Consider the following 15,853-nt stretch of genomic DNA (forward strand, 5'->3'; position numbering starts at 1 on the left):
TCTCTCTGTCTGTCTCTTATGAATAAATAAATAAAATCTTAAAATAAATAATTTTAAAAAAGTGAAAATGAAAGAACTGAAAATAGAACTTACATGGAATTTAGTTACTGTTTGCTACCTATAAGATAGAAGATTTAAAAAATAGTAATGAAGAAGATTCTGTCTTGGAGTTTTACATTAAGTGAAGAAATATAATATTGTGACAAACCATTTTTCCTATAATGTTGGTAACTTTAATTCTGAGTTTTAAGGAAAAGATATGTATTTTGATGTCGGATTAAAGGGAATTCAGAGGGGATCCCTGGGTGGCTCAGCGGTTTAGTGCCTGCCTTTGGTGCAGAACGTGATCCTAGAGTCCTGGGATCGAGTCCCACATCGGGCTCCCTGCATGGAGCTTGCTTCTCCCTCTGACTGTGTCTCTGCCTCTCTCTCTCTCTGTGTGTGTGTGTGTCTCTCATGAATAAATAAATAAAAATCTTTAAAAAAAAAAAAAGGAATTCAGAGAACAAAGGGATGATATGTACTACTGTGGAGTCTTGCAGGTTAAAGGATACATTTTTCCACTTGACTTTCCTCAGGCAAAGGACGTAGAGCCTGTAGGTTCCCACCCTGTGATAGCCACATGCATACTCACCGTCTGGGGAGAGGGTCAAATAAGGTAGGCCTTGGCAGCCAGCCCTCAAGAAACCCTAGACGGCAGTCAGAAAGAAGCCTGTCTCCAGAGATTAAGAGTTTCATCGGAGGAGTTTCAATGCAATTTACTTGTCTTAATGCTAGAACTTTCTAGTTCATCATTTATTCTTATTTATTCTCCTGCCCAGAACACTTTCCTTCTCTCTAGTTTTTCCGCACCCCACAAACAATAGTAACACCAAATGCTATCTGGGAGAGGCACACATGTCCTTGAAGCCACAACTTAGATGGTATTTCTTCCTGAATACATCCACTTTCCTCACATTTGGTTATAGTGACCCCTTCCCTGTTTCTACTAGACTCTATAATTCTTCCATCCTTGTCCCTATTTCTCTGCATTGTCAGTGTCTATTTATCCATTTCTTTGCCAGACTCCAGGTCTGTGGAATCAGAGATCAGGGCCATTGTGTTTACTGTAGTGTCCTTGGCATGCTTCCGACAGAGGACATGCTCAATCAGGATTTGTTAAGTAAATGGATGACTATAAATATACATGTATATATATGAACTATTTTAGATAGCTTTGTAGTGCAGAGGAATATTGGACTTCACACCTGACTAGGTGCTCCTTACCATGGGTGAGGCTCTACTCCAGAAAAATCTTTGGAGGAGGAAAACCACTGCTCAAACATGGATTCACACACTCATTCATTCATTCATTCATTCATTCATTCAACAGTATTTACTAAAGGTTTCCTATACATAAAACCAGGAATACTGATTTGACCAAGATATGTAATTGCTGAAAATCCTATTCAGGATTAATTTTTTAAAAATGTTGTTAGAAAACAGAAACCATATTACACAACATGCTCTCATTTTCTCCCTAGTTACCAAAGAGCACAGAGCCTAACTTATTCTACAGGTGTTGTAATGTGCTTGGCTCTGATACCTGAAAGCTTTTGCTCCATTTATTCCCTTTAAAACAGACATTTTTCCTCGAGTCTGTATTTATTTTATTTGGCCCTGTGCATTAATCTATAAACCACTTAAGCCCATTTAGAATGCAACAGGGTGCAAATATCAAATAAAAAATAAACAAACATATTGGTTTTAACCATAGCTTACATGATTAATACAGTTTTCTCTCATGTTTTAAGTAGACATTCTGGATCCTGCCTCATGCAGAACAGGATCGGGAAGCTACATAAACTTTGGGTATAGGAATGCTTCAGGTAGGGCTGGTGTTTTTCTTTAAAGATAGTTCAGTCATGTTCTTTTCCCCCTTAGTCCTCCTCCCAATTCACTATCTTCCTATCACGTATCAACCTACTAGATTTGAAACTTAGATTTTAAATAAATGTGAAAATATGGCCAAGATGTTTTTCATTATGTTAGTTGCAAATGAACCTCTTCTTTCTCCTCAAGGAAGAGAATTCTTCCTCAAGAATATTTGAGTCTTGCTAAATTTTGGTTTTGTTCATTCATTCATTCATTCATTCATTCAGTTTTTTAATGTTTAGTCAACGGCAAAAAATTCCTGCACATAAGGTACTACCAAAGAACTCCAGATTCCTGCACATGACAAGAGCCCAGTTAAGAAAATTGATCTACATCAGAGGTTCTGTATCAGAGGTTCTCAATTCTGGTTGCATTTTAGAATGTTCCCTAAGTGATTATAATGCTAGCTGGGGAATGATTTGGATTAACCTTTTGGGATCACAGGTTGAGAATCTGAAGAAAATGATTGATCCTCTCTCTCCTCCCCACAAATGTATATACACACAAAATATTGCATTTATAGACTCTCTGAATCTGCTCTGAGGACTTGATTTGAAGATCTCTGGCTGCACATCAGCCCTAGGTGATACCAGTGAAGCTGATCCCACGACCCCACTTTGAGAAAGAGTACTCTGAGGATGGGGAACCATCCTCTGTGTTTTTGTGCATCCTCCAGGTGATTCTAACATACACTAATACTGGAGAACCACTACCCTATAGAAATGCTTTCAGGAAACTATGGTTGAATAGTACACTTCTGTCTTATTTGAGGGTTGAGATGTTTATTTTAAAAACAGCCATATGAAGAATGACTTTGTATCTCTTGTAAAAACCCTCTTTTGTCATTGAATGACTTTTATATTGGAATCCTATTATATATTTCTCTTACAGCCAGACAAGCGTTAGGAAAAACTTGATCTCTTCTGATGAACTGGTAAATTGATCATGATATTTGTGTTTCTTACAGTATTGTTTGCCTTTTTTTACCTTTGCTGCCAGGAGCTCAATTTCATGTCCAGTTTTAGCAATTATTCTTAGCTTTTTTTCCTAGCAAAATTATCTGCCCATTCTTTCCATTTCATGTTTGTCTTTTAATGAAATAGCTTTTCTGTTACTGTGTTATCTCCTATGAGAAAAAAAGGGTTATCATGTTCCACAGAAATTATGATTTCTATGTTGAGGCCAATAAGCTATATCCTGGTATGTGACCCTGTTAAAGGATAATTTTCAAAATAGGGATCATGGCTCTCACACAGATGTATCATGAACCTGTATCAAATATTTATGTAACTCATGAAAGATTTTACAACTAGCTCAGAAGAACAGACATAAACAGGTAATCACTGAATGCTGAAGTAAATTTACCTAGTAGGTGCAGAACTGGCTAAGCCAATATCCACAGGGCAATAAAGTGTAATGTTTGGAATTATTTCTGAGGGACACAGGGAGGTATCAGTTGCATCTCCATAGGATAGCATTCATTTGCAACTTTAATGAATGAGAATCATTTGATTACTATCAGTTTTCTATAACTTTCAGAGTTGTAAAATAATCCAGTCAAAGACTATGAAAGGTATGGACCCCTATAGAATGAGGTAACCCTGTGGGGCCCTAGGACAGTGCCAACATTTCACTGAAACAACACCTCGCAGTCTTTTTGCTGATTGAAGTCTTTCAGTTTTTCCTGACAGCAAGGTAATGGTAATGGGCAAAGAAGTGAGTCTTTATATAGGAGACTGAAACTGAGAAAGATGATCTTTAGCACTTGAGAAAGGAGACACCCTATTATCTCTTCTCATTCTCGATCTTGAGTCTGGCCTTGAAGGAGTCTTCATAGCGAGGAGATATTCCCAGAGATGGGATGGAAAGATGGCTTTTGTTGTGAAGAAGTAGGAGAGGAGCTAGGAAAGATTCCTCACTTTGACCAGCTAGAGAATGAGTCAGTCTCATCCTGTAAAGCGGATTGCTTATTTTCATGCCATTCACTTTACTTATCTTTTGGTCTTTTCATTAATGCTTATTTTTCAGGTCTTTTTTTTTTTTTTTAAATGTCTTTCAGCCTGGCCTCAGATGGGGAGAGTAGGGGCCGCAGTAGGGGACATTAAGAGAAAGCGTTGCGTTTACTCTCAGTCACAGAATCAGGTGGGAAGCAGAGCCTCCCGGGACCACTGAGATGGTCATCAATGAGAGCCCTGCCTACCCGTGCCAAGCACCATCATCTTTCCTTACCAAGAGGTCCACTGCACCTACCAGGGAGAGTCAGGCACCTCTTTGTTAGTTTAGTAAAGTGCTTTTCTTCTCTCATTATTTTTTATTGTAAGCTTTTTAAAACTTGTGGCACTAGCTGGGGTTTAATTAATTAGTTAATGGAGAAATATTATTTGCATTAATTTGAACCAACTATTCATTATTACATATAATTTCAATTTGAGGTTTTTTAAAATTTATTTCTTTATTTTTTTAAAGGAAAGATTAAAAAAAATTTTTTTTTTAATTTTATTTATTTATGATAGTCACAGAGAGAGAGAGAGAGGCAGAGACACAGGCAGAGGGAGAAGCAGGCTCCATGCACCGGGAGCCTGACGTGGGATTCGATCCTGGGTCTCCAGGATCGCGCCCTGGGCCAAAGGCAGGCGCCAAACCGCTGCGCCACCCAGGGATCCCTAAAGGAAAGATATTTTAAAAAAGATTTTATTTATTTATTCATGAGAGACACACTGAGAGAGAGAAAGAGGCACAGACACAGGCAGAGGGAGAAGCAGGCTCCATGCAGGCAGCCTGACATGGGGCTCGATCCCAGGTCTCCAGGATCAGGCCCTAGGCTAAAGGCGGCGCTAAACCGCTGAGCCACCAGGTCTGCCCCCTTTAAAAACAACAACAACAACAACAACAACTAGGATGTCTTTTAATTTAAATTCGTTTTGCCAAAATACAGTATAACACCCAGTGCTAAAAAAAACAAACAAAAAAACAACCCAGTGCTCATCACATCACATGTCCTGTCACTCAATTGCCCCATCCCCCCACCTACCTCCCCTTCGGCAACCCTCAGTTTGTTTCCAAGATTTAAGACTCTTTCATGGTTTGTCTTCCTTTCTGATTTTTCCCCATTCAGTTTCCCCTCTTCCCTTATGGTCCCCTTCACTATTTCTTACATTCCACATATGAGTGAAATCATATGATGATTGTCTTTCTCTGATTGACTTATTTCACTCAGCATAGTACCCTCCAGTTCCATCCACATTGATGTAAATGGTAGGTATTCGTCCTTTCTGATGGCTGAGTAATATTCCATTGTGTGTGTGTGTGTGTGTGTGTATGTATATCATGTCTTCTTTATCCATTCATCTTTATTTTTGATTTTATCAATTACTTTATAGATTTGTGAACATCTGCTGATTCATTGGCCTTGACATTTGTTACTTACTTAAGTTCTGAGTAAATAACATATGGAAAGGCCTACCACTTGAAAAGATTACATAGATGAGACAGGGGTAAATTAATATAATGGTCTTTGTGTCCCATGATATAAGAACTTAGAACTGTAGGATTAGGCAGATAATGAATGTTAGTTTGCCTTTTGTGAGGCACTATTTCTGGTTGACAGAGTCAACAGATCTAGGTCCTGGTTCCAGCTCTGCTACTTCAGTATGAACATGAGAAAATGTTAATCTCTGCAATCTTAATCTGCAAAGTACATTCTTTGAGCTAATATATATGGAGTCATTATTATGCTCTAGCAAAACGTGGTCTGTGCCCTCAAAGAGCCAAAGACATACATGTCAATAATAAGTATAGTCGAATAGTATAGGTGCTGTGAATGACTTCATAGTGGGAGTGATGCTTAAGATTCTTCAAAAGAGAGGTACATCTCCAGGCAGAACAAGGCAAGGGGAAGAGGGAAAGGTAGGGCGTAGAGAGGTCACTCAGGGTAGGGGATCAGGAAAAGGACAAGAGCACAGAGGCATGAACAAGAGGCCGGGACTGGCATGTGTGGGCCCAGTACGGTAAGAGAGGAAGAAATAGGTGGCAACCAGATCTTGAAGAGTCTGGTATTTAATGCTTACATTAAAAAGTTTATTAAAAGGTGTCTACTGCTCTCTCTAGCTTGGATTCTGGTCTAAAATGCTATTAGTGATAAGGAGTTAATATGTTCAGATCACTCAGTGTGATTCTTGCACTCATTGACAGCCAGGTAATTCGACTGCCCACGAAGACTGTGAGTTCCTTTGTGAAACTTGGAGCCTTTGTAACCATCAAGGGGTGGGAAATAGAGTGCAAATACCTTTAGTCAAACTCTCTCTCATGCCATGGTCTACATTTTTTTGGTATTTTTTTATTATGAAAAATTTCACACATACCAAAAGTAAACAGAATAGGATAATGAACTTTCTTCCTTTACCCAGCTTCAACAATTATCAGCGTTCTTGTTTTATTTCTTATTCTACTCATGTCCTACTCCCATTCAGTTATTATTATTATTGTCATTATTCTTCTTACTATGTTTAGGTATCATTTACACACATCAAAGTGTACAAATCTTAGATATATGTTTTGACAGACAGGTACACTGTGTAATCTTCTCCCATCACAATATAGAACATTTGTATCTTCCTCCAAAATTCTCTTCTGTCTCTTCCCAGTCTTTCCCTATCCCCACTTCTACCTCCATCTGAAAAACCAAAACAAAAATTTGCCCTAATTTTTTTTAACCTGAGATTAAGTTTTGCCTGTTTTAGAACATACATGATGGAATGCCCTGTAAGGAGGCTTGTTTCTGTCTCCTTTTACTCAACTTAATGTCTGTGAGATTTGTACACGTGGTTGAGCCTATCAGTAGCTCCCTCTGTTGTGTTGCTCAGCAGCATTCCCGTTGTAGGAATGTACTACAATTTGTTATCTTCTCTTGTCAAGGGATACCTTGGTTGTTTCCAGTTTTGTACTATTGTGAATGAAGTTGCTATGAACACATTCTTGCTATACATTGTTTCATAAAGCCATTTTCATTTCTCTTGGATAAACCTCTAGAAGTAGAATTACTGGGTTTAAAGATAGGTATATGTTAAACTTCATAAGAGACAGCCAGTTTCTCCAAGTGGTTGTACCAGGCATGTGTGCAAGTTATATCTGCACTACATCTGGCAACATTCGATACTGTCTATCTTATTTTAGTCATTCTCCTGTGTATGTGGTAACGTGTTGTAGCTTTTATTTGCATTTCCCTGATGCCTAATGATGTTGAACATTTTATTTTTCATCTGCTTGTTCGTCATATGTCTTGTTTTGTCTATTAGTAAAGTCTTTTGCCCATTTTCAATTGGATTTTCTTTTTATTATGGAGCTATACTAGTTCTTTATATATATTCTGGATAGATGTTGTCAGATGCATTTGTTTTGGGAGTATTTTCTCCGACTCTGTGTCTTACCTATTCATTTTCTTAACAATGTCTTTTGATGAGCAAAAGTTTTATTTTTGATTGCACCTAACAATTTTTTGTGGTTATTGCTTCCTGTGCCCCGTCTATAAAATCTTTACTAATCTTCAGATTGATAATATATTCTATGTTTTCTTCTCAAAGCTTTATACTTTTAGCTTTTATACTCAGGTTCATTAACCTGAAGTTAATTTTTGTTTATGGTGTGAAGTTGGGGCTGAGGTTCATTTTTTTCCCCCCTATGGACATTCAGTTCCAATACCATTAGTCGAAAAGACTTCCCATTCCCTGTTGAATTGTCTTTGTACATTGGATGTAAAGCTGTTGTCCAGCTGTGAGGTCTATTCCTGATCTCTGTTCTGTTCCTTAATCTTCTTGTATATCCTTATGCCAATGTTGCACTGTTCTAATTACTGTAGTTTTTGTGGTAAGTCTTGAGTGAGGTAGTCTAGGAAGTACATTTTTGCTGTTCTTTTTCAAGATTGTTTTGGCTATTCTAGGTCCTCTGAATTTTCACATAAGCTTTAAATGTCATCTTGTCCATCTTCATTAAAAAGCCTGCTGAGATCATGAATTATTTATAAATTATATGGGAGGATTAAATTTGGAACAATATTGAACCCATGAACATACTTCCTTGTTTATTTAGGCCTCCTCAATTTCTCTCAGCAGTGTTTTCATTTTTTATGTGGCTGTTTTGCATGTCTTTTATTGAATATGTTACTAAGTACTTTGTTAAGTGATACTATTTTAAATGAATATTTTAATTTTAATTTTTTAAGTCTGTATAGAGTATATAGAGATATAATTGACTTTATATATTCTTATAATACTCTGAAACATCGCTATACTGACAACCTTTTACCACACAGTTCCTAAGCACCATGGACTTTCCTCCCTTCGTGTTTTCATGACTTTTCAGACTTGAATGTCCTCGTCTCCCTTGCCTGCCCCTAAAGAGGGCCAAGGTGAATGCTACAGCATTTTTGAAATCTTCTGATACCACCCCACTTAGATTCAGATAGCCCCTCCTCTGAGAGTATCTGTTAGAGCATTTTCCACCTCAGGTCTTGAATGAACCATTCTGTGAAGGCAAGAGGTGTACTTTATCTCCTTTCTATCCCCACAATATCTAGCATGGTGCCTTGGTTCTCAGTTTAGGAGTAGGTTTTTCCAGCATTTATCTTGGGACATACAGGAGATGATGTAGTTCTGGGGTGAGGTCGTGAGGAGGCAGGAAATCCTTACAGGCAACTTCAATCAATTGGAAACAATCCCTGAAGTGTATCCTTAGAAAAAAGGGAAAATTAGACCTTCTTCTTATTTAAAATGTTTACCAGTGGGCAATCTACTTCCACTCTAAATGACTTTGGCTTTTGCTGCCAATCTGTAATGTTTGTAGATTATGTTTCTTCTTACTTGCTTTTTGTTTTCTAGGTGGCTGATTGTGCTTGGGATGAAACAATAAAGATATATGATCCTGTTTGCCTTACTATGCCTGCTTGAGATGCACTCCCCCAGTCATAAGCAAAGGAGACTGGCTGAGAGCTACTTAATAGGAAATAAATTAACTACCCATAACCTAGATATTATGCTTTTATGTGCTATTCAGATTTCAAATTTTTGAAAATGTACCCTGAAATCAGTTTTGATGCAGTTGATAAAGACTGCGGTTCACTATTTAAGCCTGGTACATAAGCGATATTTCTTAAAACAGTCCTAAGAAATGATGTTATAGTACCTCTTGTAATGTCTATTAAAATGTAATCTCTGTATTGTAAAATGGATTAAAATATGGAAGATCTGTAGATTATATTGATAGTGACATATTTTATTTTTAATTTGTCATTTTTGATGTAAAATATAATCACTGCTGTTGGTAAAAATTAAAATAAACTACATTTCTCAATTACTTATGATTCTATGATATCCTAGTAAGGTTGCTTTTTCTAATATTTATAAATGAATACAATACTATATATAATACAGAGGTATCTGTGGTTCAGTGACAGGGCTAGTGATATAGATTTGATTTATTCAGCAATACTTACTGAGCATCTACCATGTTCTTGACACAGACTAAATGAGATTATCTCAAGGACTAGTGGCATGTTTTAAGAACATGGGATGCTGTGAGTTAAAAGCTTATGTTTTTTACATTTATTAAGCTCTTTTTAGATGCTATAACCTTGACCCTATATTTCTCTCTTCCTATGTCTCTACTATCAAATGTTTTTTAAAAAACTGGTCACTGGGCAAAAAGTCTTAGGTCCTACAAAGTTTCAAGCAGTTACCCTTGAAACTCTCCCTAAGTGATACTATAACCCTCTTTAAATTTCCTTGAAAACTCCCTAGGTGCAGATGATCTGTTAAAAAAAAAAAAAAAAAATAGGCGGAAAGGGAAAAATTGGTAAAACCATCAACATTGTATTGCTTTTATATTTTTATATAATGTTAAAGTAAAATGTTATAAAAGGAAAAAATTGTCATTAAATTTTAACAAGTTTTTTTAACATTTTTAAGGAGCAAAATATATTTGTAGTAATCACAAAAATTAGAATATACGTATATGATCTAAGTTATGTAATTACATATTTGTTTACTTGTTCTAGAGTAAAGTTGACAGCTTACAACATACAAAAACAAGACCACATAAAAGAACAAAAGGAGCATAAAGAGAAGCTTTATGTAGGAGTGAGGCTTGAATTTCTCTGCCTCAAAGTCCCAGAAAGTTGCTCCTGGCAGCATAAATGGGAAGCCTCCTTGAGTGCACAATTCAGTGCTCAAGGCCTAACGGCAAGGACTTTGTCTTAGTCCCAGGCGTGGCCCTGGTTCTATACGTGGTGCATAGAAGGTGCTCAAGAAATATTTGTTTAGGGATCCCTGGGTGGCGCAGCGGTTTGGCGCCTGCCTTTGGCCCAGGGCGAGATCCTGGAGACCCGGGATCGAATCCCACATCGGGCTCCCGGTGCATGGAGCCTGCTTCTCCCTCTGCCTGTGTCTCTGCCTCTCTCTCTCTCACTGTGTGCCTATCATAAATAAATTAAAAAAAAAAAAAAAGAAATATTTGTTTAAAAAAAAATTTTTGTTAAATGAATGTACTCATGGAAAAGTACAACTCTTTTTAGTTCTTAAACCAATCAGTACAAATTGTTTTTGAGAGGCCCCAGAAAGAGGACACTGCTTTCTTAACATGAATATAGGAATATAATGTAAGGATCAGGAGGTCAAACACATCCTTAGAGCAGTCATGATAAAGCTAATGGAGCTGTTTCTTGTTTCCCTCCAGAACTAGTGGCATCACACCAGGTGCAGCTCAGTAAAAGCAGGCTCACAGTGGTGTTCTATATATCAGCTGAATTTATAATAGGTCTTTAAAAAACATACCTAACCCAGATCACATTTACAATGAAATAAAACCACTTACTTATTTTCCTTTTAGGATGCAAGAGATTTTGTTAAAATAATCTACCATGTATCTTTTGAAACAAATACTTGTGACTTAAAAACTAATGTCTCTCTTGATTTTTTTCCCCCTCGATATTGAGGATGTGTTAGAGGGGTTTAGGACATTGACTGCATAATCCTTAACTCAGATTCTTAGAGTCCCCCAGGATGAAAGAGCATGGGTGAATGTTTATCCAGTGGGTTCCCTAGAGCAATTGGCGAACCAGAAGGAAAGGTGCTGGATTCTCTCCTGGAAGAGAATTCCCAAGATTTTTAAATACTTGGTAGTTCACAAGCCAGGCAGCCTCTGGACAGCATTTGTCTCTGGGCTAGTGAGCGCTTTGCTTTCATCCTGTCTGCCTCTGCAACCTCTTCTGTGATCTGGGCACAATGTGAGATGATTTCTCTATGTTATTCCTTTTGATTTACATAATATCCTTACAAGGAAGTCCTCCCAGTTTTCCAGACAAAGAAATGAAGGCTCCAAGAGCCGATAAGCATAGAGCTGGAATGTGAAATCTGCTTTGACTGGATCCAAAGTCTAAATTGCTGAGGCGCTGACCCTGAGTCTGGAGTGACCCTACCAAGGTATGTCACCCCCAGAAAGAGCAAGCTGAGAGCCAACTGTACAACAGTCTCTTCTATCTGTGGCATGTTTTAACTGACCAATGTGGCTATAATTTGGCCTTTCCCAAAATGAATTCATGAATTTCTTAGCAGGCCTCTTCTTGAGTGAGATAATCCACTTAAATATTTTTTAGTTCCATGTATTCACTGAAAACTTCCAGATCTGTATTTCCTGCCTCCCCCATTCAGGTCTCCCATAGCCTTTGTGCTTATTTTCTTCTAATCAGACTAACTGGTCTTGCTCACCAATGGGCTCCTCTGGCACATGCTTTCTCACTTGTTGCCAATACTGTCCACCCAGGCGCTCAAGCTAAAGACTTAAATACCATTCCTGTTCCTTCCCTTTTCCCCACCCCTCTACTACAAGACAAATCCCTTAAATCTTCATCCCTTTGACCCCCTAAATACTTTTTCATTCTGTCCTCTCCCTTCAATCCAGCCAGCATAGCTCTGGTTCAAGCCATTGTTAAGTTTTCTGCGGACAATCCCAGCAGATGATCCCTCCTTAAATGAGGGGTCTTTCTAGTTTTGTGCCCTCAGAGCCATCCTTCCCAACACAGCTGCTGGAGACAGATCTAAAAACGCAATCCAATTACATCAATTTGAGTGTAAGACCTTTCTCTGCTTATAGGATTGACTACAGGAAAAAAAGTTTAAGCTCACTAATCAGGCAGCTGCGGTCCTTTGGAGCTAGCCCCTTCCTCTCTCTGCACCCTTGCTTCACCAGCTTTGTGCTCCACAACACAGGTGTGCTCACAGACTCCCCGTATAAATAATGCAGGTGTTCATTTCTGTCTTTGTTCAATGCAGCCAACGTGCCTGGATTGTCCTGCTCTTGGCTCAGTGAATTCTCATTTATTTTTTTATTGAAGTATAGTTGACACATAATGTTAACGTTAGTTTCAGGTGTAAATTGGTTTGACATCATTTGAAAGTCATGTGAAATGACTAAAGAAAAAGATTGGCAATACAAAAATTAAAATAGCAAAATACACCATTAGCAAAGCTAAGATATATTGGAAGGTATATTTGCAACATATGTAACAGACTGTTTAATAGCCAGTTAATAAAGAGCTCTCAAAAATCACTAAGGCGATCAAACATAAACATGGATAAAGGATATCAATAGATAATTAACAGATGAAAAAATGCAAATGTTTAGTACACTTCAAAATACGTGCCTAGACTTTGTCTAATTGACCACAAAGAAATGCAAATTAAAATGAGATTCCATATTTTGCTTATCAGTTTGTCAAACACTAAAATATTGATAATATGTAATATTAAAGCGAGAGCACTGCTGAGGCACCTGGGTAACTCAGTTGTTTAAACATCCAACTCTTGATTTGGGCTAAGGTCATGATCTCAGGGTTGTGGGATGAAGCCCCAGGGCAGGCTCTACACTTGGAGGGGAGACTGCTTGAGATTCCCTCTCTCTCTCCCTCTGCCCTTCCCCCTCAACCCTGCTACCCACCCCCATGCTCATGCTCTCTTTTGTTCTAAAATCATAAAAAAATAAAAAAATAAAAAAATAAAAAAGGTACGAGCACTGTTATATACCTTTTTGGAAGGCTATTTGGCAGTAAAGATTTTAAATTACTGGTTGACTCCAGTAATTCCCTGTTGTAGAATTCCCTGTCTGTGTGCTCCCACCCCAAATACTTATAGAATATGTAAGAACAAATGTGGAAGAATAGTCATTACATCATTGGTAAAATCTAGATGCCGGTCTCAAGAAGGAAAGGTTATACTATAGAATAATCATTTAAAAGAATAAAGTAGAACTATGTGTTATCAATATGTATAATAGTGAAAAAAATACATGAAACGTGAAAAAAATGAAAAAATACATGAAAAAACATGAAAAAAAGTGTTATAAATATATATAATAGTTATCTATTTCTGTGTAACAAGCACCCAAACAGTAGCAGCTTAAAACAACAAACACTTATTTTAGAGTTTCTATACGAAACTATAGGAATCCAAGGAAAAAACTATATAGGAATCCAAAGATGGCGTAGCTGAATTGTTCTGGCTCAGGTTTTGTCATGACAATTCAGTTAGACTGTCACCAGGGTCTGCAGGTATCTGAAGCTCCCCTGGGGCTAATGAATCAGTTTCCAAAGTCACTCATGATTGTTAGTAGGCCTCAGATACCCACCATGTGGGACCTTCCACAGGTTGTCTGAGTGTCCCCTATGACATGGCATCTGGCTTCCTCCAGACTGACTGATAGAAAATTCAAGATGGGAGCTTCAGTGTGTTGTAACTTGATCTGAGGGAATGACACCATCACTTTGCTGTGTCTTATTGGTCACACAGACCAGCCCTGGTACAACTTAGGAGGGATTAACCAAAGGTCTGAATACAAGGAAGTAGATATCATGAAGGCTAACCAGCCCACAATATGGTTTTTTTTTTTTTTTAATTTTTATTTAAAGATTTTATTTATTTATTCATGAGAGACAGAGAGAGAGAGAGAGAGAGAGACAGAGACATAGGCAGAGGGAGAAGCAGGCTCCATGCAGGGAGCCTGACATGGGACTCGATCCCTGGTTTCCAGGTTCAGGCCCTGGGCTGAAGGCAGCGCTAAACCACTGAGCCACTCGGGCTGCCCATGTTTTTAAAATAGTAAATTAGGGGTGCCTGGATGGCTCAGTTAAATGTCTGCCTTCAGCTCAGGTCATGATCCTGGGAGCCTGGGATCCTGCTCCAACATTTTTATTTTATTTTATTTTTTTCAGCCCCAACATTTTTTTTAAAGAAGTATAAATATGTATAAATAGATAAGTAAGAAAAACTTGAAGGTTTGCATCAACAGCCAGCTCTGCCTAGTGGGGTTGGTGTGGGGTTAGGGGTGGGGAATACTGAAGGTAACATGTTCAGTTATTGTTACAAAGTTTGTTTTCCTTTTACATACTATAATGAGAATGGGTTACTCTTAAAAATAATGAAATAAAACCATATTTCCTTCTCCAGAATGTCTTCTCTGATACCTCTGGAAAAAGCTGACTTCATTGCCCTCTTTATTGCTCTTCTGTTTATGCCACAAGAACCCACTGTTGCATAAGCATCTCATGCATGGATTGTCTCACCTCTACCTGTGAATCCCTAAGACCTAAGATGTGGCTCATCTTTGAATTTTCTGTGGCTAACCAGCTGCCTGGCCCCGAATACTTGCTCTATATGTTTGCCAAATGAACGAACTAAAGGATTTATTTAATGCCATCAATATGTATTAAATAGCTCCAAAGATAATGGAGCTTGATACCTGTAGGTCAAACAGCTTTTTGACCTTCAGAGCTACATTCTTATTCAATTAACCTTGCTAAACACCGTATTCTTGTTTTTCCCATTTTTCTTTAGGAGCTTATCTAGTAAATTGGTGTGGGAGAGATGGTATTAAATTTTTTTTAAATGAAAGCCCTAATGGAAAAGAATTATATGCAATAAAGTGGAGAAAATGAACTGTTTCATGCCAATGTAGGTTTCAAGTATTAAGCTAAATTTTCTTGCCTAAATGAGAAGGGTAAGATAGCTGAATCAGCCCCAAATCTTTTACCTAATGTTAGTATCACAAATGGAAGCAATTATAATTGCTGGCAGAAATGAATCATTCCAAAACTAGGTCTATGTAGACAGTTCTTTATTGTATTCACTTAAGATGGCTTAAAGAAACCATCCTTTAATTGGAATGGTCCCCAGAAGCAGAAATCTGTTATTTGCTGATTTCTTTAAAAAGTTAATCTTCAAAGTTTTTTTTTTAAATCTGAATATACTTTGTTCATATGCTTATACTACACACATACACATAATGTGACCTGTGGCTTCATACCCCACTTCCTAAAGAAAGAACATCCCTTGAAAAACAGAGCCCATGGAACAGACAATAGTGTGTAACCATAGCTGTTAGCAACAAAAACGAAGAATTTCCCAGGGATCCAGAATCACGGGTTTCAGTACGTTGCTTTCCAGTGTTATTCCTGGAAAGTTGACACACTGAGCCGTTTGCAAACATTTTCTGCAGTCCGTATCCACCTGGGGGGACCAGGGAGGTGGCCCTCCTAGGCCCTGGGCAGGACTGGTTGAAACCTAGATCTCTCCCACCAACGCGAGCTCCCAGCACATGCAAAGCTGGCCCAGAATCCGGGCCGCAGCGATGCTGCCAATCCTTGATGTAAATTATTTTCCTGCTCTGGTAAAAATAATCGTGGCTTCAATATCCGGGCTGGAAGTGTGGCGCTCAGCACGGGGCGAGGGGTGGGGCGTATGAAGGAGAAAACAGTAGAATCAATAAAGAAATGGTTCCTGTGTATTAGTTGGTGCGGCGGCGGTTAAGGGTTAGGAGGTTGGGGTCCCGATGGGGGCGGGTGGGTAAGAAAAGTGAGCGGGAGGGAGAGGTGGTGCGCCCCAACTCCAGGCTCTCTTCC

The 15,853-nt window shown here is 38.3% G+C and overlaps 1 protein-coding gene across 3 annotated transcripts in view; it reads left to right on the forward strand.

Moving 5' to 3' along the window:
• Window positions 1-14,891, forward strand: part of PEX7 (peroxisomal biogenesis factor 7) — an 86,171-nt gene extending 71,280 nt beyond the window's left edge. For 2 of the 3 annotated variants that reach the window (XM_077894321.1, XM_077894325.1), the window contains exon 10: window positions 8,787-9,261. In XM_077894321.1, the coding sequence (XP_077750447.1) occupies window positions 8,787-8,855 (69 nt within the window). In that variant the 3' untranslated portion in view covers window positions 8,856-9,261. Of the gene's footprint in view, window positions 1-8,786; window positions 9,262-14,402 lie in introns of those variants that run through there. The other variant, XM_077894322.1, reaches the window with a different exon arrangement.
• Window positions 14,892-15,853: the final 962 nt, after the last annotated feature.

Source organism: Canis aureus, chromosome 1 (genome assembly GCF_053574225.1).
Source record: "Canis aureus isolate CA01 chromosome 1, VMU_Caureus_v.1.0, whole genome shotgun sequence".
Taxonomy (NCBI): Eukaryota; Metazoa; Chordata; class Mammalia; order Carnivora; family Canidae; genus Canis; species Canis aureus.